This window comes from Nerophis ophidion, linkage group LG22 (genome assembly GCF_033978795.1).
Source record: "Nerophis ophidion isolate RoL-2023_Sa linkage group LG22, RoL_Noph_v1.0, whole genome shotgun sequence".
NCBI lineage: Eukaryota > Metazoa > Chordata > Actinopteri > Syngnathiformes > Syngnathidae > Nerophis > Nerophis ophidion.
In genome coordinates, this window is record NC_084632.1 from 7,501,486 (window position 1) to 7,526,896 (window position 25,411).

General features: G+C 34.4%; 2 protein-coding genes across 2 annotated transcripts in view; one reads left to right on the forward strand and one right to left on the reverse strand.

The window, feature by feature from the left end:
- The window catches only part of LOC133540958 (uncharacterized), a 53,987-nt gene extending 39,484 nt beyond the window's left edge, over nt 1-14,503 (forward strand). The window contains exons 3-4 of the mRNA XM_061884043.1: nt 1,924-2,019; nt 14,225-14,503. The gene's annotated coding sequence lies outside the window, so the exon portion shown is untranslated. The remainder of the gene's footprint in view (nt 1-1,923; nt 2,020-14,224) is intronic.
- The window catches only part of mydgf (myeloid-derived growth factor), a 31,177-nt gene continuing 7,661 nt past the window's right edge, over nt 1,896-25,411 (reverse strand). Inside the window, exons 3-6 of the mRNA XM_061883161.1 lie at nt 23,403-23,464; nt 22,582-22,663; nt 14,010-14,079; nt 1,896-3,902 (exon numbers count right to left, since the gene is read on the reverse strand). Coding sequence (XP_061739145.1) covers nt 3,823-3,902; nt 14,010-14,079; nt 22,582-22,663; nt 23,403-23,464 — 294 coding nt within the window. The 3' untranslated portion in view covers nt 1,896-3,822. The remainder of the gene's footprint in view (nt 3,903-14,009; nt 14,080-22,581; nt 22,664-23,402; nt 23,465-25,411) is intronic.

Sequence of the window (25,411 nt, forward strand, 5' to 3'; positions counted from 1 at the left end):
AATTGGGTTCTGCTGTTTTTAAGGCTCCATTGTGAATACACTAGTCAAAGATCTCCTATTTGACAGTTGGGTTCTGCTGTTTTTAGGATCAACTGTGAATACACTAGTCAAAGATCCCCTATTTGACAGTTGGATTCTGTAGTTTTTAAGGATCAACCGTGAATACACTAGTCAAAGATCCGCTATTTGACAGTTGGGTTCTGCTGTATTTAAGGATCAACTGTGAATACACTAGTCAAAGATCCCCTATTTGACAGTTGGATTCTGTAGTTTTTAAGGATAAACCGTGAATGCACTAGTCAAAGATCCGCTATTTGACAGTTGGGTTCTGCTGTTTTTAAGGATCAACCATGAATTCACTAGTCAAAGATCCGCTATTTGACAGTTGGGTTCTGCTGTTTTAAGGATTAACCGTGAATACACTAGTCAAAGATCCCCTATTTTACAATTGGGTTCTGCTGTTTTTAAGGCTCCATTGTGAATACACTAGTCAAAGATCCGCTATTTGACAGTTGGGTTCTGCTGTTTTTAGGATCAACTGTGAATACACTAGTCAAAGATCCCCTATTTGACAGTTGGGTTATGCTGTTTTTAAGGATCATTCGTGAATACACTAGTCAAAGATCCCCTATTTGACAGTTGGGTTATGCTGTTTTTAAGGCTCCATTCTGAATACACTAGTCAAAGATCCCCTATTTGACAATTGGGTTCTGCTGTTTTTAAGGATCAACTGTGAATACACTAGTCAAAGAGCTGCTATTTGACAGTTGGCTTCTGCTGTTTTTAAGGATCAACCATGAAAAAAATTAGTCAAAGAGCCGCCATTTGACAGTTGGCTTCTGCTGTTTTTAAGGATCATTCGTGAATACACTAGTCAAAGATCCCCTATTTGACGGTTGGGTTATGCTGTTTTTAAGGATCAACCGTGAATACACGAGTCGAAGATCCCCTATTTTACAATTGGGTTCTGCTGTTTTTAAGGCTCCATTCTGAATACACTAGTCAAAGATCCCCTATTTGACAGTTGGGTTCTGATGTTTTTAAGGATCAACAGTGAATACACTAGTCAAAGATCCCCTATTTGACAGTTGGGCTCTGCTGTTTTTAAGGCTCCATTGTGAATAAACTAGTCAAAGATCCCCTATTTTACAATTGGGCTCTGCTGTTTTTAAGGCTCCATTGTGAATACACTAGTCAAATATCCCCTATTTGACAGTTGGGTTCTGCTGTTTTTAAGGATCAACCGTGAATACACTAGTCAAAGAGCTGCTATTTGACAGTTGGGTTCTGCTGTTTTTAAGGATCAACCGTGAATACACTAGTCAAAGATCCCCTATTTTACAATTGGGTTCTGCTGTTTTTAAGGCTCCATTGTGAATACACTAATCAAAGATCCCCGATTTGACAGTTGGGTTCTGCTGTTTTTAAGGATCAACAGGTGAAAAAAACTAGTCAAAGAGCCGCTATTTGACAGTTGGCTTCTGTTGTTTTTAAGGATCAGCAGTGAATACACTAGTCAAAGATACATTTTAGTTTTGAAACTGATACCGATAATTTTCGATATCACATTTTAAAGCCCTTATCTACGGCAGCCCGATATTATCGGACATCTTTAATAATAAAACATGTGTCCTACTCCTTGGCCTAGTGGTTAGTGTGTCCGCCCTGGAGATGGGTAGGTCGTGAGTTCAAACCCCGGCTGAGTCTTACCAAAGACTACAAAAACGGGAGCCATTACCTCCCTGCTTGGCACTCAGCATAAAGGCTTGGAATCGGGGGTTAGAGCTCCATGCTGCTTACCTGAACAACATGTCTGTGTTGTGATCCACAAACCATTTCATCAAGTCAACTATCAAGAATCACAACAGAAATTGTAGGCAAAAAAAACAACCATGTACAAAATTATTGTTTTATCTTTTTCAGCCTTTTTTTCACCTGGATGTGGTTGACCTCCTGCTGGGACCCCCGAGGGACACCTGGAGATACTCAATGATTCCTCAAGCGGGCGAAGCAAAGAAGGTAATGATGTCATCTTGTTTGAGCAGAGCTGGTCATATTGCAACTTAGTTCCTTTCTTGGTTTTAAAGGCCTACTGAAATGAGATTTTCTTATTTAAACGGGGATAGCAGGTCCATTCCATGTGTCATACTTGATCATTTCGCCATATTGCCATATTTTTGCTGAAAGGATTTAGTAGAGAACATTGACGATAAAGTTCGCTAATAAAAAAAAAGCCTTGCCTGTACCGGAAGTAGCAGACTATGTGCGCGTGACATCACAGGTTGTAGGGCTCCTCACATTGTTTATAATCATAGCCGCCAGCAGCAAGAGCGATTCGGACCGAGAACGCGACGATGAAAGATTCGTGGATGAGGAAAGTTAGAGTGAAGCACTAGAATAAGAAAAAAGGCGAGTGATTCAGATGTTATTAGACACATTTACTAGGATAATTCTGGAAAATCCCTAATCTGTTTATTTTGTTAATAGTGTTTTAGTGAGATTATTAAGTCAGTGGCGCAGTGGCAGAGTGGCCGTGCGCAACCCGAGGGTCCCTGGTTCAATTCCCACCTAGTACCAACCTCGTCACGTCCGTTGTGTCCTGAGCAAGACACTTCACCCTTGCTCCTGATGGGTGCTGGTTAGCGGCTTGCATGGCAGCTCCCTCCATCAGTGTGTGAGTGAATGGGTAAATGTGGAAGTAGTGTCAAAGCGCTTTGAGTACCTTGAAGGTAGAAGGGGCGGCATAGCTCGGTTGGTAGAGTGGCCGTGGCAGCAACTTGAGGGTTGTAGGTTCGATTCCCGCTTGTGCCATCCTAGTTACTGCCGTTGTGTCCTTGGGCAAGACACTTTACCCACCTGCTCCCAGTGCCACCCACACTGGTTTAAATGTAACTTAGATATTGGGTTTCACTATATAAAGCGCTTTGAGTCACTTGAGAAAAGCGCTATATAAATATAATTCACAAAAGCGCTATACAAGTACAATCCATTTATACCTGAAAGTGGGAGGGCTGCGGTGACCGCCAGTGTCTCTGGGAGAAGCCAATGGATTAGCCAAGATGGCAGCTGCTGCAGGAAGACGCTAACTCCGCACAAGTAAGAGCCGACTTGATATCACAATTTTCTCATCCAAAAACTTGCTGGTTGACATGTTGTAGAGAAACATGTTTGCTAAAGCTTCACAACAAACAAAGAAACACCGGCTGTGTTTCGGTGCTAAAGGCAGCTGCAATACACCGCTTTCCACCAACAGCTTTCTTCTTTGATGTCTCCATTATTTATTGAACAAATTGCAAAAGATTCAGCAACACAGATGTCCAAAATACTGTGTAATTATGCGATGAAAAGAGACGACTTTTAGCCGTGTGTGGTGCTGTGCTAAAAATGTCTGCTCAACCAATAACGTCACAAACACGCGTCATCATTCCGCGACGTTTTCAACAGGAAACTCCGCAGGAAATTTAAAATTGCAATTTAGTAAACTAAAAAGGCCGTATTGGCATGTGTTGCAATGTTAATATTTCATCATTGATATATAAACTATCAGACTGCGTGGTCGCTAGTAGTGGCTTTCAGTAGGCCTTTAATGTTTGATGCTCAGCAAAATAAATGTCCTTGCATACATTTTGTCACGGCAGTGGCCAGTAAAACCCCCCCCGAGGTTTACAGTACTCGGACTGTAAATATTAATTCTAAGTAAGATTCACTTAATCTCAGCCCGTAAAAAAAAAAATGGTGGACAATAAAAGAGATTTTTCGGCTCCGCGGAAAAGTCACATGGTCCTGAAAAAAGATCCCGGCGAGTCACGCGACCTCGCTGGCTCACAGCTCTTGGTGACGCGTGCGACCGATGGCCGTCAGCTTGGCCAGCTGGGCCTTGAACTTTCCCTCCGTGTGGGTCACTGCGGGTCACAGAGGGGATGCAAGTCAGCACAAAGTCACACATGCACCAAGTCTTAACTTCATGTCAGATGACAAAGATCCTACGCATTTGAAGCGGTGACTAAAAATAGAAAACATTTAAAATGTACAAACTCCGTTTCCATTTGAGTTGGGAAATTGTGTTAGATGTAAATATAAACAGAATACAATGATTTGCAAATCCTTTTCAACCCATATTCAGTTGAATATGCTACAAAGACAACATATTTGATGTTCAAACTCATAAACTTAATTTTTTTTTTTAAAACAATCATTAACTTTAGAATTTGATGCCAGCAACACATGACAAAGAAATTGGGAAAGGTGGAAATAAATACTGCTCATCAAACACTTATTTGGAACATCCCACAGGTGTGCAGGCTAATTGGGAACAGGTGGGTGCCATAATTGGGTATAAAAGCAGCTTCCATGAAATGCTAAGTAATTCACAAACAAGGATGAGGCGAGTGTCACCACTTTGTTAGCAAACAGTTTTAGAACAACATTTCTCAACGAGCTATTGCAAGGAATTTAGGGATTTTACCATCTACGGTCTGTAAAATCACCAAAAAGTTAAGAGAATCTGGAGAAATCACTGCACGTAAGCGATGATATTACGGACCTTTTGATTCCTCAGGCGGTACTGCACCAAAAACCGACATCAGTGTGTAAAGGATATCACCACATGGGCTCAGGAACACTTCATAAAACCACTGTCAGTAACTACAGTTGGTCGCTACATCTGTAAGTGTAAGTTAAAACTCTACTATTCAAAGCCAAACCCATTTATCAACAGCACCCAGAAACGCCGCCGGCTAAGATGGACTGATGCAAAGTGGAAAAGGGTTCTGTGGTCTGACGAGTCCACATTTCGAATTATATTTGAAAACTGTGGACCTGGTGTCCTCCGGAACAAAGAGGAAAATAACCATCCGGATTGTTATAGGCGCTAAGTTCAAAAGCCAGCATCTGTGATGGTATGGGGGTGTATTAGTGCCCAAGGCATGGGTAACTTACACATCTGTGAAGGCACCATTAATGCTGAAAGGTCCATACAGGTTTTGGAGCAACATATGTTCTCATCCAAGCAACGTTATCATGGACGCCCCTGCTTATTTCAGCAAGACAATGCCAAGCCACGTGTTACAACAGCGTGGTTTCATAGTAAAAGATTGCAGGTACTTTCCTGGCCCGCCTGCAGTCCAGACCTGTCCCCCATGGAAAATGTGTGGAGCATTATGAAGCGTAAAATACGACAGCGGAGACCCCGGACTGTTGAACAACTGAAGCTCTACATAAAACAAGAATGGGAAAGAATTCCACTTTCAAAGCTTCAACAATTAGTTTCCTCAATTCCCAAATGTTTATTGAGTGTTGTTAAAAGAAAAGGTGATGTAACACAGTGGTGAACATGCCCTTTCCCAACTACTTTGGCACGTGTTGCAGCCATGAAATTCTAAGTTAATTACTATTTGCAAAAAAATAATAACGTTTGACTTTGAACATCAAATATCTTGTCTTTGTAGTGCATTCAATTGAATATGGGTTGAAAAGGATTTGCAAATCATTGTATTCCGTTTATATTTACATCTAACACAATTTCCCAACTCATATGGAAACGGGGTAAGTACAATAATTGTCCCAAAAATTTTTTAAACAAAATTTAACCTCTAAAGTGCATGGACAGCACCTTTTAGCTCTTATTTCCAAAATGATGTACACTACTGAATTGGGGTCTTATGGCTGCTTATGTGGACACTTATACTACCATCTGGTGGTGGCAGAAGAATATAACATACAATGGATTTTGGAAAAATAAGAATTAGCATATCACTAAACATGAAGTAGACGTTTGTTACTTTTGGACTAAGTACATCATATCAAAAGATGATTCTTAGTTTTTATTCTAATTAGGGTCCAATAAGCCCAAATAGCAAAGAGGAAAAAAAAAAAAAGAATGTAAACAAACAGCTTGGGCCTTAAGATGTTAATTAACAAAAAAACGATATTATTAAAAAGAATCAAAGTGCTAATTAACATTTGAGGTTTGAGGTGCATTTCCTCCCCACTAGAGGGCGCCAGTCTACTGAAAGTGTCTGACGGTGAACAGCGTCACCTTGTGGACAACTTTCACAACAACATACCATTTCAAATACTTTTTTTTTTTTTTTTGCTAAATAATTTTTCTTGGAATTAATAAACAATTGAAACCCCAGAAAAATATATTATGATAATATTTAGTTTTAAAATCTATTTTGTACAGTAATGACACCCAAAAGGGACAAGCAGTAGAAAAATGGATGGATGGAATGACATAATAATGATAATAACAATATTAATAATAATCAGGGGCGCCGCTAGGGATTTTGGGAACCATGAAAAGAATCTTTACAGGGCCCCCAACACATAATTTCATCATCATTAGGCCCTCTCTGGGCCCCCCTCCAACATGGGCCCCTAGAATCCGTCTCCTTTACCCCCCCTTTTCGGCGCCCCTGATAATAGTAACACATTTAATTTGGTATAGTGCTTTTCAAAGTACTCAAAGACACTTTATAGGATAAAAAAAATCAAATATAAAACAGGTCAAAGTAGTAATAATATTAACTACTTTTAAGTAGTTAATATTAAGCAGTACATAGTAAAATACACAAACTACACAGGACATTACAAGTCACATACATTCTTGTCCAACTCTATCTGCAGGATTTTAGGCATTCTCTAATTGGCTGGGAGAAGTCACATGGTTCCATGTGTGCCCTCGTTGAAATACTACAACACGTTCATAAAATACTTTTAATCACAGGTGTCAAACTCAAGGCCCGGGGGCCAAATGTGGCCCTCGAAAGCCTGGAAATAATATGCAGTAATAAAATGCTTCATCTTTTCTTACTATATATATTTTTTCTTTCCCTTTTGACAGAAAGCATCATGTGCATGCAATTGCATATCTTTTCAAACTCAATATTATATTATCATGTATTCCAACACATTTTTTGTTCAAATGGAGATAAAGACTGTACTTAAATATCTGCTTCACTTATGATTTCAAAACAAATAACCAATCAAATTGTAGACTATAAAATTGACAATAGATTTTAGGGTTAAATTCGGAGGGTTTTTTTTTACCGCAAAATCAACTTTGGTACAGTTTTTTTTCCATATACAGTAAGACACTATAACTTTAAAATACAGTTTAACAACAATATTTTTCAGTAAAAACAAACAAACTGTCAGGTCTGTTGCTTGAATTTTAGTGCTAAAACAGTGGTGTTGTTTCTCCATTCCATTCCATTTATACCATTTTTTATATGCTGTTATTCAAAAAAAATATATTGTTAATGTATTGTGTGTGTATGTATGTATATATATATATATATATATATATATATATATATATATATATATATATATATATATATATATATATATATATATATGTCTTGTTTGGATTATCCAGAAAATAGTGCTCGATACCATGGTCAAGCGCAATATATGTATGTGTGGGAAAAATCACAAGACTACTTCATCTCTACAGAACTGTTTCATGAGGGGTTCCTCAATCGTCAGGAGATTTTCTCTTCCTGACGATTAAGGGAACCCCTCATGAAACAGTTCTGTAGAGATGAAGTAGTCTTGTGATTTTTCCCCACACATACATACATACATACATACATACATACATATACATATATATATGTGTATATATATATATATATATATACATATATATATATATGTATATGTATATATATATAACTCATTGTTAAAAGTGGCCCTTAATGAAAAACAGTTAGACAGCCCTGCCTTTAATAGTCTTGTTATTTTAATTTTATATCCAAATATAGTGCAATATGTTTTAGTGACATGCAGGAGAAAAAGGGTTAACAATTAGTTTTGTATGAATGCCAAAGCTAATATTTTACATTTCATAATATTCATTTATTTCATGTTTTAGCCACATTATGCAGTAACAAATGAATATTAGTTTTGTATAAATGCCATTTTAAATATTTTTGCAAAAATACTCATCATAAATAATATGATTTAATGTTTTAGCTACATTAGAAAGTAAAAAAAAAAGGATTAGTTTTGTGTGATTGCTAAATGTTTAATTATATTGCTAATAAATATTTATACCAGCATAATATACTACAGTTATGTCTCGATATTATAATTTATTTATAGTTTTTAGCTACATTATGGAGTGAAATAAGAATTGTAGTTGTATGTCAATTTAAATATTGTTACTAGAAAAAGTACTACAGTCATGTCATGAATATAATTGAATGTTTTTACCTCCATTATGCATTAAAAAAAATATTAGTTTTGTTTGAATTCATATTTAAACATTTTTTACTTGCAAAAAAAGTTATGTTATTGATATAATGATTTGATGTTTTTGGCCACATTATGAATAATAAATAATAAATGCCATTTTAAATATTTTGCCAAAAATACTAGTCATGGATAATATAATTATGAAATAAAAATAAGATTAGTTTCCTATGATTGTTAAATGTTTCATTATAATGCTAATACATATTTGACTAGCATACAAATACTATTAGTCCTGTTATGATATTATGATTTATTTCATGTTTCCAGCTACACTACGAAGTTAAAAAAAAAAGTGTAGTTTTGTATGAATGCATATTTAAATATATAGTACAGTTATGAATATGTGTTTAGCCATAATATGAAGTAAAACATACATTTATTTAATGCTGTATAAATGCTATTTTAAATATTTTGTCAAAAATACTAATCATGGATAATATAATGTGTTTAAAGCTACATTATGAAGCCTAACACATATTTTTACTAGTGATGTCATGGATATTATGATTTATTTAATGTTTCCAGCTACATTATGCAGTAAAAATTTATAAATTATTTTACTATCAAAAATAGTACAGTCATGTCATGGATAATTATGTTAGTTTTTAGCTACACTATGAAGTACAAAATATTAGTTTTGTATAAATGTCATGTTAAATATTTAGCAAAAACATTAGTCATGGATAATTTTATGTTTTTAGCTACAATATGAAGTAAAAAAAATAAGATTAGTTTCATATGATTGATTAAATATTTCATTATATTGCAAATCATTTTTCACTAGCAAAAATACTACAGTTATGTCATATTATAATTAATTTAATGTTTTTACCTACATTATGCAGTAAAATAAGAATTGTAGTTTTTTATAAATACATATTTAAATATTTTTACCAGCAAAAATAGTTATGTTATTGATAAAAAATTATTTAGTTTTTAGCTACATTATGAAGTAAAAATAAAATTTATTTTGTATAAGTGTCATTTTAAATAATTTTGCAGAAATCTTAGTCATAGATAGTATGATTGAATGTTTTAGCTACATTGTGAAGTAAAAAAGATTAGTTTTGGATGAATCCATTTAAATATTTTTACAAGCAAAAATAGTACAGTCATGTCATGGATAATTATGTTTGTTTTTACCTACACTATCAAGTAAAACAATATTAGTTTTGTATAAGTGTCATTTTAAATATTTGGCAAAAATACTAGTGATGGATAACATGTTTCAATGTATTTAGCTACACTATAAAATAAAAAATAATATTAGTTTCGTATGATTGTTAAATATTTAATTAAAATGCTCAGAAAATATTTTTACTAGCATAAAACTGTCATGTAAATAATGATTTATATAATTTTATTAGTTTTGTGTAAATGTCAATTTAAATATATTTACTAGAAAAAAATACTAGTCATGTCATGACACCAATTTAATGTTTTTAGCTACATTATGAAGTAAAAATAGAATTAGTGTCATTTTAAATTATTTTGCAGAAATACCGTATTTCCTTGAATTGCTGCCGGGTATATAGTATGCGCCTGCCTAGAATTACTGCCGGGTCAAACTCGTTTCGCAAAATATTATTTTTATTAGCGCATGTCTAGAATTTCCGCCGGGTCAAACTTGTTTCGCCAAATAATTAGCAGATGCCTAGAATTTCCACCGGGTCAAACTCGTCACATCACGAGTGACACTTCACCTGTCATCATTTTCAAAATGGAGGAGGGTGATTTCAATCATTTGAAATGGCATAAAGGGAAGAAGATTAAGAGCTATTCAGTAGGATTTAAGGTCCAAGCTATTGAATATGCTAAAAAGAACAGTAAGCTGCTATGTTTTATTAATATACCGTAGCTGCGTGCGTCAAATATGAGTCATTAAATGACTCCCGCCTCCTGGTGTTAGAGGGCGCTAGTGATCCTTCTTGTGACTACTCGGCTGCAGAAGAAGTGACAACAAGCAGCAAGAGTGAGCAGCGATCCTTTATTTTTTCCGCTCGCTTGCACTTTTAACATGGAGGATTACATATCTAAAATAAAACAGTTTTCTAAACTGGACTTTCAATCAAAGCAGGAGATAATAAAGGAAGATCTCCATCGAGACAGACTCTTAAAACTGAAGAAAGATAAGGAAGACTTCTATAAACAAGTTATCGATGCTTTTGATCAGAAGGAGCTGCGCATGGACTTCATTTATAAGTAAAGGTAAGACCATAATAAAGTTTTTTTTTAATTAAATGTGCTTTTCATTATGGTATCCTTTAGGGGTGTAACGGTACGTGTATTTGTATTGAACCGTTCCGGTATGGGGGTTTCGGTTCGGTTCGCAGGTGAACCGAACGACACGGACATATTAAGTAGGGCACCGCACGTTGTGTAAACCATGCACACCGAGGCACCGTGAATTAATTTACGTGGACCCCGACTTAAACAAGTTGAAAAACTTATTGAGGTGTTACCATTTAGTGCTCAATTGTACGGAATATGTACTGTACTGTGCAATCTAATAATACAAGTTTCAATCAATCAAAAAAACAACAACACTCGGCATGCTAGCAGCGACTGGGCTATGATAGACTGACCACACCTCCTCTTTTCACGGGATATGTCCTCTTTTGCGGGGCTGTCAGGGTGGAGTTTCTTAAATGCCTCGAATGTCCGGCATTTTAAGTTATGGTTGTATGTATTTTCAATGTACGTTCAGGGTTAAGAAGGGGTTTAAAAAAAAAAAAAAAAAGTGGTGCACACAGCGTTAACATTCGTGAGGGGGGGGCAGAGACCGAGAGAGCGAGAGAGTTATGATAAACGCGCATGCGTCGCCAGGCTCTGCTTTTTATCCTCCCTAGTGTGTGAATGTGAGTGTGAATGTTGTCTGTCTATCTGTGTTGGCCCTGCGATGAGGTGGCGACTTGTCCAGGGTGTACCCTGCCTTCTGCCCGATTGTAGCTGAGATAGGCGCCAGCGCCCCCCGCGACCCCGAAAGGGAATAAGCGGTAGAAAATGGATAGTCAGATTTAATTTTTTATTATCTATAGCAGGGGTTTCAAAAGTGTGCCCCGGAGGCCATTTGCGGCACACAGCTAATGTTTTAAAGGCCCACGGCACATTCTAAAAATACTATTAAAATAAACAAAAACATAAACAAAAGTGAAATAAAAAATCTTAAAGGCTAAATGTGATTTAGAAAAACTTGCGTTTACTAATAAAACAAAGCTGTTTTTTTTTTTTTTTGGAAACTGTCATTGTTTAAAACATAATATTGAATCAAAATCAAGGTTATTATGAATTATTGACCTATCCAAGTTTCCCATTACTTCACATCAAATATTCCACTAAGAAAATTATTTTTGGTGGAAGATCTAGCAAATTTGTTAAATAAGTAATCCATCCATCCATTTTCTACCGCTTATTCCCTTCTGGGGTCGTGGGGGGCGCTGGCGCCTATCCCAGCTACAATCCGTCGGAAGGCGGGCTACACCCTGGACAATAAGTAATCAAAAAATGTATATATATATTTTTTTTTACTGTACCGAAAATGAACCGAACCGTGACCTCTGAACCGAGGTACGTACCAAACCGAAATTTTTGTGTACAGTTACACCCCTAGTATCCTTACATCACACTCAAATTTATAAGCGCATGCTTGCCTTTACCGCATCCCTTTGGTAAGCGCCGTAGTGAGAAGAGGTTTTAAAATAATTAGCACCCCAGCGGCAATTCAAGGAAATACAATTTAATGTTTTCGCTACATTGTGAAGTAAAAAAGATTAGTTTTCTATGAATGCCAATTTAAATATTTGTACTAGGAAAAATACTAGTTATGTCATGATATTATAATTAATTTAATATTTGTAGCTACATTATGGAGTGAAATAAGAATCGTACCTTTGTATGAATGCATATTGAAATATTTTACCAGCAAAAATAAAGTTATGTTATTGATAAAGTGTCATTGTAAATATTTAGAAAAAATAATATTAATGGATAATATGATTTTATGTGTTTAGCTACACTATGAAGTAAAAATACATTTACTTTTGTATAAGTGTCATTTTAAATAATTTTGCAAAAATACTAGTCATGGAGGATATGTTCAATGTTTTGATCTACATTGTGAAGAAAAAAGTGTCGTATGATTGTTAAATATTCAATCAATCAATCAATCAATGTTTATTTATATAGCCCTAAATCACAAGTGTCTCAAAGGGCTGCACAAACCACAACGACATCCTCGGTAGAGCCCACATAAGGGCAAGGAAAAACTCCCCCCAGTGGGACGTTGCTGACAGTGACAATGATGACTATGAGAAACCTTGGAGAGGACCGCATATGTGGGCAACCTCCCCACCGAAAGCAATTCAAATGTATCTTACTCTTCACAATGTATGTTTTATAGCTTATTGATGATGTTTTATAGCTTATTGATGATGTTTTATAACTTATTGATGATGTTTTATAGCTTATTGATGATGTTTTATAGCTTATTGATGATGTTTTATAGCTTATTGATGATGTTTTATAGCTTATTGATGATGTTTTATAACTTATTGATGATGTTTTATAACTTATTGATGATGTTTTATAGCTTATTGATGTTTTATAACTTATTGATGATGTTTTATAGCTTATTGATGATGTTTTATAGCTTATTGATGATGTTTTATAACTTATTGATGATGTTTTATAGCTTATTGATGATGTTTTATAACTTATTGATGATGTTTTATAGCTTATTGATGATGTTTTATAGCTTATTGATGATGTTTTATAATTTATTGATGTTTTATAGCTTATTGATGATGTTTTATAGCTTATTGATGATGTTTTATAACTTATTGATGATGTTTTATAGCTTATTGATGATGTTTTATAGCTTATTGATGATGTTTTATAACTTATTGATGATGTTTTATAGCTTATTGATGATGTTTTATAGCTTATTGATGTTTTATAACTTATTGATGATGTTTTATAGCTTATTGATGATGTTTTATAGCTTATTGATGATGTTTTATAGCTTATTGATGATGTTTTATAACTTATTGATGATGTTTTATAGCTTATTGATGATGTTTTATAGCTTATTGATGATGTTTTATAACTTATTGATGATGTTTTATAGCTTATTGATGATGTTTTATAGCTTATTGATTATGTTTTATAACTTATTGATGTTTTATAGCTTATTGATGATGTTTTATAGCTTATTGATGATGTTTTATAGCTTATTGATGATGTTTTATAACTTATTGATGTTTTATAGCTTATTGATGATGTTTTATAGCTTATTGATGATGTTTTATAACTTATTGATGTTTTATAACTTATTGATGATGTTTTATAGCTTATTGATGATGTTTTATAGCTTATTGATGATGTTTTATAACTTATTGATGTTTTATAGCTTATTGATGATGTTTTATAGCTTATTGATGTTTTATAGCTTATTGATGTTTTATAACTTATTGATGATGTTTTATAGCTTATTGATGATGTTTTATAGCTTATTGATGATGTTTTATAACTTATTGATGATGTTTTATAGCTTATTGATGATGTTTTATAGCTTATTGATGATGTTTTATAGCTTATTGATGATGTTTTATAACTTATTGATGTTTTATAGCTTATTGATGATGTTTTATAACTTATTGATGATGTTTTATAGCTTATTGATGATGTTTTATAGCTTATTGATTACTTTTATTCGTGTTGTGTTGTTGACTGAATGAGAAGTGACTCACCTGCAGACTCTCCTACGGTGTACTCCTCCGCACTAAGCACCACCTCACTTTGTCCTGCCCTCGCCTGAGACTGCACACACACACACACACACACACACACACACACACACACACACACACACACACACACACACACACACACACACAAGAGTTATGTATAAGTTAACCTTGCCATCAATATCACTGAAGTGGTTTCTTTCTTTGTGTGTTTGCAGCAGAACACACGCACACACCATTGGAAACGTGTGTGTGTGTGTGTCACCAGTGGAAAGGAGGCGTGTCCACAACAATCGCTCAGGGAGAAAACAAAAACAACAAAGAAGTGCTTCCTTCCCCGTGCCTGACTTCATGTGCTCACCACTTTGCGGCCGGGAAATACACGGCGGTTCAAACACTTTGGAACTTTTTTTTTTTTTTTTTCTCAACCATGGTGTGTCTCCATGGCAACGAGTGGTTGAAATGCGCGGCAAGGAAATAAAGAGAAGGAAAGCAAAGTGGTTGTCGTCCTTCAATGCTGCTCAACATGGAAGTGTGTGTGTGTGTGTGTGTGTGTGTGTGCTTGTATTTCTAGCCTTCTTGAGACATGAAAAAGGAAAAGTATCTTCCATATGAGGAGGTGTGAACATGGTCCCAATAACATTGCATTTAATAAACAATGTCTCATTTGTATCAAAATGAGGGTGGTCCCAAAAAGGAGGGATTTTTCACATGGACTGTGTGTCGCTTTTAAAAGTGCTCCCCCTCTGGTCAACATATGAAATAACAAGTGTGTGTAAAAATGTGAAACGCTCCCCCTCTGGTCAACATATGTAATAACAAGCGTGTGATAGAAATTTAAATGCGTCCCCTTTGGCCAAAATGTATTAAAAAAAATATACATATATACGTACAGTGTGGCAAAAAAATTCTAGGAATTCACATTGTAGGAATTTTAAAGAATTTATTTGTAAATTATGGTGGAAAATAAGTATTTGGTCAACCATTCAAAGCTCTCACTGATGGAAGGTTTTGGCTCAAAATCTCACGATACATGGCCCCTTTCATTCTTTCCTTAACACGGATCAATCGTCCTGTCCCCTTAGCAGAAAAACAGCCCCAAAGCATGATGTTTCCACCCCCATGCTCCACAGTAGGTATGGTGTTCTTGGGATGCAACTCAGTATACTTCTTCCTCCAAACACGACGAGTTGAGTTTATACCAAAATGGATACATGGATGATACAGCAGAGGATTGGGAGAATGTCATGTGGTCAGATGAAACCAAAATAGAACTTTTTGCTATAAACTCAACTCGTCTTGTTTGGAGGAAGAAGAATACTGAGTTGCATCCCAAGAACACCATACCTACTGTGAAGCATGGGGGTGGAAACATCATGTTTTTCTGCTAAGGGGACAGGACGATTGATTTGTGTTAAGGAAAGAATGAATGGGGCCATGTATCGTGAGATTTGGAGCCAAAACCTCCTTCCATCAGTGAGAGCTTTGAATGGTTGACCAAATACTTATTTTCCACCATAATTTACAAATAAATTCTTTAAAATTCCTACAATGTGAATTCCTGGATTATTCTTTCACATTCTGTCTCTCACAGTTGAAGTGTACCTATGATGAAAATTACAGACCTCTGTCATCATTTTAAGTGGGAGAACTTGCACAGTCGCTGGCTGACTAAGTACTTTTTTGCCCCACTGTATATAGAGACATACTGTAATAATAAAGTAAATAATGAAGATTAAAAACCAATTACAAACAAAAAACTAAACCTAAAGACAGCATAAGTCCATTCCAGACAGTTAATACACAGGTTAGTGTTTTTTATACTCACCATTGTTTCTCTGACTTGATCAAACATTTTCTGACACTCCACACAACAAAATAAAAGCATGTATGGTTCATGTCGATACCCTATCAGATCATCGGTATCGGACGATATACAAAGCTCGGATATTGATATCGTATCGGAAGTGAAAAAGTTGTACTAATGCAAGTTAAAGCCAAAAAAAAGTATAGTGACCTACATACAATGTGTCCTATTTTCTACACATTTATGAGGGAAAAAAGTCAATATGCAATTATGAAAATGTATATACCCCAATGGAAACGTAAAGGATATCAAAAATAAGTTTGACAAAACGTTTGATAAATATTTTTTTCTTCTTCTTTTTCGGAAGAAAGCGGAAGTATGGAAGCAAGGTTGGTTGCATGAACAAAGGCACTGGCTCTCTGGTAACCTAGCAACGCAGGAAGTGATCACTGATCAGTGGGAGTGACACGCTAACAACCAATCAGGTAACAGCATCAACTACCAGGTTTGGTTGGTTCTTTGCATGGAGTGAGAAGAGAAAGTAAACAAAGAATTGTGGATAAAAGAGGAAAAGTCACATGGACGGTTTGGCACTTTTGGGATTTTTTCTTCCAAAAGGGACCATAGTCAGACCAAAGTGGTCTGTAAATGATGCAAGGTGCTGGTCCACCAATGCCACACCACCTTAGAAGTGCTCACCCTTTAGAGCACAGCTGTAACTTCCTGGCACCAAACCTGCAGAGAATAGTTTTCAGGTTTCTCTGTTTACATTTTCACACTTTGCACTATTTTATTACACTTTTATGAAGCATTCCTTATTTTTGCACCTTCTATTGTGAAATGTTCAATGTGATTTTAAGATTTTGTTGACATTGTTTGAGTGTTTTCCAGGCTTGTGTTGACGTTTCCTTTCCTTTCTGCTTTTGTAGCTGGGGGGATTATAATCAGAGGAAGTTACATTTCAAATTAAAATGTCTACATGTAATGTATTTTTCCACCTGCTCCTTACTTTCGATATCAATATAGAGGAGGGAGTTAGTGTTTTCCCGCTCTTCAGGGTTTGTGTGGGAACCAACACAAGGGGTCATGTTCTACGCCAAAAAAGAAATATTGAATTAAATATTCAAACACAGTGTTACTGTTCAAACGGAGTGTAATGTTACAGTGGCCAAATATATGACATTTACTTGGTAAATAAAAAATGTTTTTAATGAATACTTAGGCCTACTACGCTACTGTGTTTTATTGTTGGTCTCCATGGTGGTACTTGGAGAGTCCAGTGTTTTACTTGGTGAAAACAGTTTGAGAACCACTCGTCTATATTATAAATATTATACTGTCTACTTTATAAGAATTATATTGTTTACATTATAAATATTATAATTGTCTACATTATGAATATTATGTTGTCTGCATTATGAAAAAAATATTGTTTACATTATAAATATTACATTATGTACATTATAACTATTATATTGTCTACATTATGAATATTGTTGTCTACATTGTGAATAAAATATTGTTTACATTATAAATATTACATTGTGTACATTATAACTATTATATTGTCTACATTATGAATATGTAGTTTACATTATGGAAATTATATAGTCCACCTTATAAATATTATATTGTTTACATTATAAATAGTATAATTGTCTACAATATGAATATTATATTGTCTACATGATGAATATGTTGTTTACATTATGCAAATTATATCGTCTACATTGTAACTATTATATTGTTTACATTCTAACTATTATATTGTCTACATTATGAATATGATGTTTACATTATGAAAATGACATTGTCTACATTACAAATATATTGTTTACATTATAAATAATATAATTGTCTACATTATGAATATTATTTTGTCTTCATCATGAATAATATGTTGTTTACATTATGCAAATTATATAGTCTACATTGTAACTATTGTTTACATTATAAATATTGGACTGTCTACATTATGAATGATATGTTTACATTATGAATATTATATTGTCTAAATTATGAACATATTGTTTACATTATGAACATTATATTGTCTACATTATGAATAAAATAATGTTTACATTATAAATATATTGTTTACATTACAAATATTATTGTTTACATTATGAATAGTATATTGTTTACATTATAATACATCTTTTACATTATGATTATATTGTCTACATTATAAATAAAATATTGTTTACATTATAAATACATTGTTTACATTATAACTATTGTGTTTATATTATGAATAATATATTGTTTACATTATAATATATTGTTTACATTATGAAAATTATATTGTCTACATTTTCAGTAAAATATTGTTTAAATCATAAATATATTGTTTACATTATAAAAATTTTATCGTTTACATTATGACAATTATATTGTCTACATTATAAATAAAATATTGTTTACATTATAAATATTTTATTGTTTACATTATGAAAGTTATATTGTCTACATTATGAATAAAATATTGTTTACATGATAAATATATTGTTTACATGATAAATATTTAATTGTTTACATTATGAATAATATATTGTTTACATTATGAAAATTAAATGGTTTACATTATAGATAAAATATTGTTTACATTATATTTTATTGTTTACATTATGAACATTATATTGTTTACATTATAATATATTGTTTACATTATGAATATTATATTGTTTATATTATGACAATTATATTGTCAACATAAATAAAATATTGTTTACATTATAAATATTTTATTGTTTCCATTATGAAAATGATATTGTCAACATTATAAATAAAATATTGTTTACATTATAAATGTTATTGTCTACATCATGAATATTGTATTGTTTACATTATAATATATTGTTTACATTATGAATATTATATTGTTTGCATTATGATATATTGTTTACATTATAAATATATTATTGTTTACATTATGAATGTTATATTGTTTACATTTTGTTGTTTACATAATAAATATATTGTTTACATTATAATATATTGTTTGCATTATGAATATTATATTGTTTACATTATGAATATTATATTGTTTACATTATGAATATTATATTGTTTACACTACGAATATTATATTGTTTACATGATGAATACCAGGCACCACATGCAGTGATCATCCTCCCTCTCAAAAGTAGATGTTTTCATCTTTAAAAAAAGTTGACATTTCTTCAAAAGACTTGTATTTGTGTGCGGTGTGTGCGCATGTCAAAAGTATTGTGAGCGTGTGAAGACGGACGCCCGCGGGGGAGATACATCATACATTCCGGGTGGTCTTGCTGCCAACTTGGAAGACCTCCCTGTTTGCGGGCGGGCCGCACGAGGAAAAAAAAACAAAAAAACGTTCTCTTCTCGCTTTGATGATGTGACATTTGTGCCGACTCGACACTTTATCCCCCCTCCCCCGACTCCTCAGAGCTGGCGAGCATTTTGATGGCGAGCGGTGTGGAGGACATTCGAGGTGAGGACTTGTATCTTGGTCAGTGCCAGGAGGATAGCTGCTGACCACCTTTTAGAAAAGGTAATACCAACTATCACCAGGTGGTGGCACACTTCTGTAATCATCACAGTTTTATAAAAAAAAAAACCCACAATCCATGGATTTCACATCAAAGAATCGACATGTACTTGTGTCACTTAGGGACGGTTATAAAATCTATTTATTAGTACATGGTCGCCTCCTGCGATAATATATCACAATATTTGATTTGGTAAGTACAAGCCCCAAAAACCAGTGAAGTTGTCACATTGTGTAAATGGTCAATAAAAAGAGAATACAATGAGTTGCAAATCCTTTTCAACTTATATTCAGTTGAATAGACTGCAAAGACAAGATATTTCATGTTCTGGGTGTTGTTGATAAATGGCTTTGGCTTTGCATAGTAGAGTTTTAACTTGCACTTACGGATGTAGCGACCAACTGCAGTTACTGACAGTGGTTTTCTGAAGTGTTCCTGAGCCCGTGTGGTGATGTCCTTTACACACTGAAGTGGCTTTTTGATGCAGTACCGCCCGAGGGATGGAAGGTGTGTAATATCATGGCTTACGTGCAGTGATTTCTCCAGATTCTCTGAACCTTTTGATGATATGACAGAGCTTAGATGGTGAAATCCCTAAATTCCTTGCAATAGCTGGTTGAGAAAAGTTTTCTTAATTTGCTCAGGCATTTGTTGACAAATTGGTGACCCTTGCCCCTTCCTAGTGTGTGAATGACTGAGCATTTCATGGAAGCTGCTTTTATACCCAATCAATGTTCCAGGTAAGTATTTGACGAGTTTTCCTCAACTTTCTCAGTAGAAGCCTTTCTGGGTGTTGTTGATAAATGGCTTTGGCTTTGCATAATAGAGTTTTAATTTGCACGTACAGATGTAGCGACCAACTGTAGTTACTGACAGTGGTTTTTCTGAAGTGTTCCTGAGCCCATGTGGTGATATCCATATCCAATTTGCGCAGGCATTTGTTGACAAAGTGGTGACCCTCGCACCGTTCTTGTTTGTGAATTTCATGGAGGCTGCTTTTATAGCCAATTTGGGCACCCACCTGTTCCCAATTAGCCTGTTCCAAATAAGTCCATGATGAGCATTCCTCAACTTTCTCAGTCTTCTTTGCTACTTGTGACAGCTTTTTTTAAACATGTTGCAGGCATCAAATTCCAAATGAGCTAATATTTGCAAAAAAATTAAGTTTCTCAGTGTGAACATGAATATCTTGTCTTTGCAGTCTATTCAATTGAATATAAGTTGAAAAGGATTTGCAAATAATTGTATTCTCTTTTTATTTACCATTTACACAACGTGACAACTTCACTGCTTTTGGCTTTTGTAAATAATAACAGAACCATTTCAAAATAAAAAATTCAAAATGCCCCTAATTTGGCAAAAAACTGTATCGCAATATAAGTGTGTCGTATTGAGCGATAATAATAATTATTTATATTTTTTATCACCTATCAAAAATAAGTAGCAGTTGAAAAATATATTAAAAGTGAACATTTTAATTTGAAATGTAACTTCCTCTGATTATAATTCCCTCAGTTATCACGGCCGGAAGGAAATGTCAACACAAGCATGGAAAACATAAACATAATAGTAAAATCACATTGAAAATTTAACAATAAGCTCTTAAAAATGAAGGACTATATTAAAAATGTTTAATAAAGTGCAGGAAATGAGTGTGAAAATTTCAACAAAGACAAACCTGAGAAGAACTATTTTCTGCAGGTTGAGTGCCAGCAACCTGCTGCCAGCTGTGCTCTAAAGGGTGAGCGCGGCTCAGGCGGTGTGGTATTACCTTGCATCTTTTAAAGAACACCTTGGTCTGACTACGGTCCCTTTGAAGAAAAAAAGAAAACAAAAAAGCCATACTGTCCCGGTGACTTTTCCAAGTTTTATCCACAATGTATTCGCTCTATTCATACTTGCCCACCCTCACGGAATTCAGTGCCTCTCCCGAAAAGCTCCCGGGACATATTTTTGCTGAAAGGATTTAGTAGAGAACATCGATGATAAAGTTCACAACTTTTGCTCGCTAATAAAAAAGCCTTGCCTGTACCGGAAGTAGCAGACGATGTGCGCCTGACGTCACGGGTTGTGGAGCTCCTCACATCCTCACATTGTTTACAATCATGGCCACCAGCAGCGAGAGCGATTCGAACCGAGAAAGCGACGATTTCCCCATTAATTTGAGCGAGGATGAAAGATTGGTAGATGAGGATAGTGAGATTGAAGGACTAGAAAAAAATTTTTTAAATATAAAATAAAAAGGCAGGGCAGTGGGAGCGATTCAGATGTTATTAGACATATTTACTAAGATAATTCTGGAAAATCTCTTATCTGCTTATTGTGTTACTACTGTTTTAGTGAGATTATATAGTCGTACCTGAAAGTCGGAGGGGTGTGGTGACCGGCAGACTCGCCAGTGTCTCTGAAGGAAGCCACGTTTCTCGACGAGGCGAAGCGAAGGCAGCCAGTCGGGCCGGGCTGAGCTTTTTTCCCCCCTCCTCCACGGTGTAAGCACCCCACGTTCGTGGGCGGCAAGAGAGTCCGCAGCTGCCTCTTTGACAGGTGCACGAGGAACGACGCAATTTCCGCTCATGTCTACGGTAAGAGCCGAGTTATTACCACAATTTTCTCACCGAAACCTGCCGGTTGACATGACCGCTCTGTTCCATAGTAAAGCTTCACCTTCGGGAATGTAAACAAGGAAACAGCGGCTGTGTTTGTGTTGCTAAAGGCAGCCGCAATACACCGCTTCCCACCTACATCTTTCTTCTTTGACGTCTCCATTATTAATTGAAGAAATTGCAAAATATTCAGCAACACAGATGTCCAGAATACTGTAAAATTATGTGATTAAAGCAGACGACTTATAGCTGGGATCAGGCTGTCCGCTACAATCCGTGACGTTACGCGTACGCGTCATCATAAGGCGACGTTTTCAACAGGATACTTCGCTTGAAGTTTAAAATTGCAATTTAGTAAACTAAAAAGGCCGTATTGGCATGTGTTGCAATGTTAATATTTCATCATTGATATATAAACTATCAGACTGCGTGGTCGCTAGTAGTGGGTTTCAGTAGGACTTTAAGCACGCAATATATACATTTTGGTATCATGTAAATAAAGTAAATAGTCCCATATTGGCTGAATAAACAAAATTTCCTAAAACAGCATTTAAGCTCCTACACCGACCGTGTTCGTGCACAAATATTTGTGAGTTTTGCTTTAGGTGGGAACAGCAAGACTTGCTTGTACTCACCGAGGCGTTTGCATATTCAATTTTGGTTCCTTTCAACTCCATTTTGAACTGCGTGAAAAACAGGTAGGAAGTCCCCGTAGGCCTTGAGAGTAAAAAAAACAAAAACATTGAATTAGTACATAAAAACACTTATTTCATGTAACTACGAACGGTCGTAAACATCCGGCAGCATGGCTGCTGTTTACTTCATTAAACTCTTCTTTTGTTGACATGCTTTTCCTCCACTTGTGCATGTTTTTATTTAGACTTTTGTCATTTTTAAATAACAATTTATCATTTTCTTGCCAGTCTTGACTACGATGCAAAGCAATACCAACACATTGCCACTAGGTGGCAAAATTGCTGAGCTTAGGGTATTTTCTCTACATGAGAGAAGTCGTTTTACTTCACTTTTACTCAACACAGGTCCTGATGGCAAGTTTGGGAATTATTTGTATTTTTATTATTAGTATACATAGTTTCCTTTTTTTTAAATTTAAATTACAACAACTTGGAAGTCAACCAGCACCCTCAAGTTGCTCCTATTGTAGTGAGCAGCCATAGCCACAAAAAATGCGGTTGAACTCTAAATTGTAGCACCTTATAAGACACCGGACTTTAGATTCTACTCACAATGTGCGTGTTCTTTTATTTCTAACCTTGAGACATGAAGAAGGAAAAGTATCTTCCATATGAGGAGGTGTGATGAAGTGATGACATAAATGATGGTCCCAATTACATTGCATCTGTCAGATGCAGTCTCGTGTGTGTGTGTGTGTGTGTGTGTGTGTGTGTGTGTGTGTGTGTGTGCGTGTGTGCGTGTGTGCGTGTGTTAGCCTCACCTCCACACAGAGCATGACAACAGTTTGTCTTCATCGCTGAGGCCCACACTCATTAACCATTTCTGTAAACGTACAAAGTTGCACTCATGAAAACAATCCATTACATTATGTACATATATATATATATTTATGTTACATTATGTACATATATATATATATTTATGTTACATTATGTACATATATATATATATTTATGTTACATTATGTACATATATATATATATTTATGTTACATTATGTACATATATATATATATTTATGTTCCAGATAGAACAAATATTAACCGCAGTAAAGCGAAGAGGGGTAAAGCATGAATAAGCTCGGCTTCTTCCTACTTCTTTCTGGACATGTAAACGTACTGCAAATGTTAGAAGCGAGAATCTTTGGGAAACTCACGATTCAAAGTGATTCTCACAATGTATTATTTGCTCTATTATTTATCAGGGCTGTGAATCTTTGGGCACCAAACCATTCAGTCTGACTGTCAGCGGGAAACGATTCTTGATTCAAAGTCAATACTTTTTCAAAAACACTCGATGCCAGTTCTGTGATGATCTACTTTCTTCCGTGAAATAGAGAAACCGCTCAGATAAATGTTTATATTACTTTAAAAAAACTGGTTTTGTGTAATAAAATTCTACCCAAGCATTTAATAGTCAAATACAAATAAGGCAACAAGAGAAGTATCCAACAGTTCTCTTTTTCTAAAGTAAAAGTGTACAGCAGATATGATCATCTACATCAACTATATGATTTTTAAATAAAAATTATTTTTTTAATCGATTTTTGATTTTTTTTTTTTTAATGAAGCATCGTTACGAATAAGAATTGCGATAATTCGAAAATATGTTACATGCTACAAATTCACCTTTTTATCTGTTGACACGTTTATTTACTATTTCACCACATATATGTTGACATGTTTATTTACTACTATTTCACTAAATATATGTTGACATGTTTATTTACTATTTCACCACATATATGTTGACATGTTTATTTACTACTATTTCACTAAATATATGTTGACATGTTTATTTACTACTATTTCACCACATATATGTTGACATGTTTATTTACTACTATTTCACCACATATATGTTGACATGTTTATTTACTACTATTTCACCACATATATGTTGACATGTTTATTTACTACTATTTCACCACCTATATGTTGACATGTTTATTTACTACTATTTCACCACATATATGTTGACATGTTTATTGACTACTATTTCACCACATATATGTTGACATGTTTATTTACTACTATTTCACTAAATATATGTTGACATGTTTATTTACTACTATTTCACCACATACATGTTGACATGTTTATTTACTACTATTTCACCACATACATGTTGACATGTTTATTTACTACTATTTCACTAAATATATGTTGACATGTTTATTTACTACTATTTCACTAAATATATGACGACATGTTTATTTACTACTATTTCACCACATATATGTTGACATGTTTATTTACTACTATTTCACCTCATATATGTTGACATGTTTATTTACTACTATTTCACCACATATATGTTGACATATTTACTACTATTTCACTAAATATATGACGACATGTTTATTTACTACTATTTCACCACATACATGTTGACATGTTTATTTACTACTATTTCACTAAATATATGTTGACATGTTTATTTACTACTATTTCACCACATACATGTTGACATGTTTATTTACTACTATTTCACCACATATATGTTGACATGTTTATTTACTACTATTTCACCACATATATGTTGACATGTTTATTTACTACTATTTCACCACATATATGTTGACGTGTTTATTTACTACTATTTCACCACATATATGTTGACATGTTTATTTACTACTATTTCACCACATATATGTTGACATATGTTATTTCTTCCATTTGATCAAATATCTGTTGACATTTTCATAACTACTATTTCAACCCATATCTGTTGACATGTTTAATTAGTTCACCAATTATCAGTAGACAGG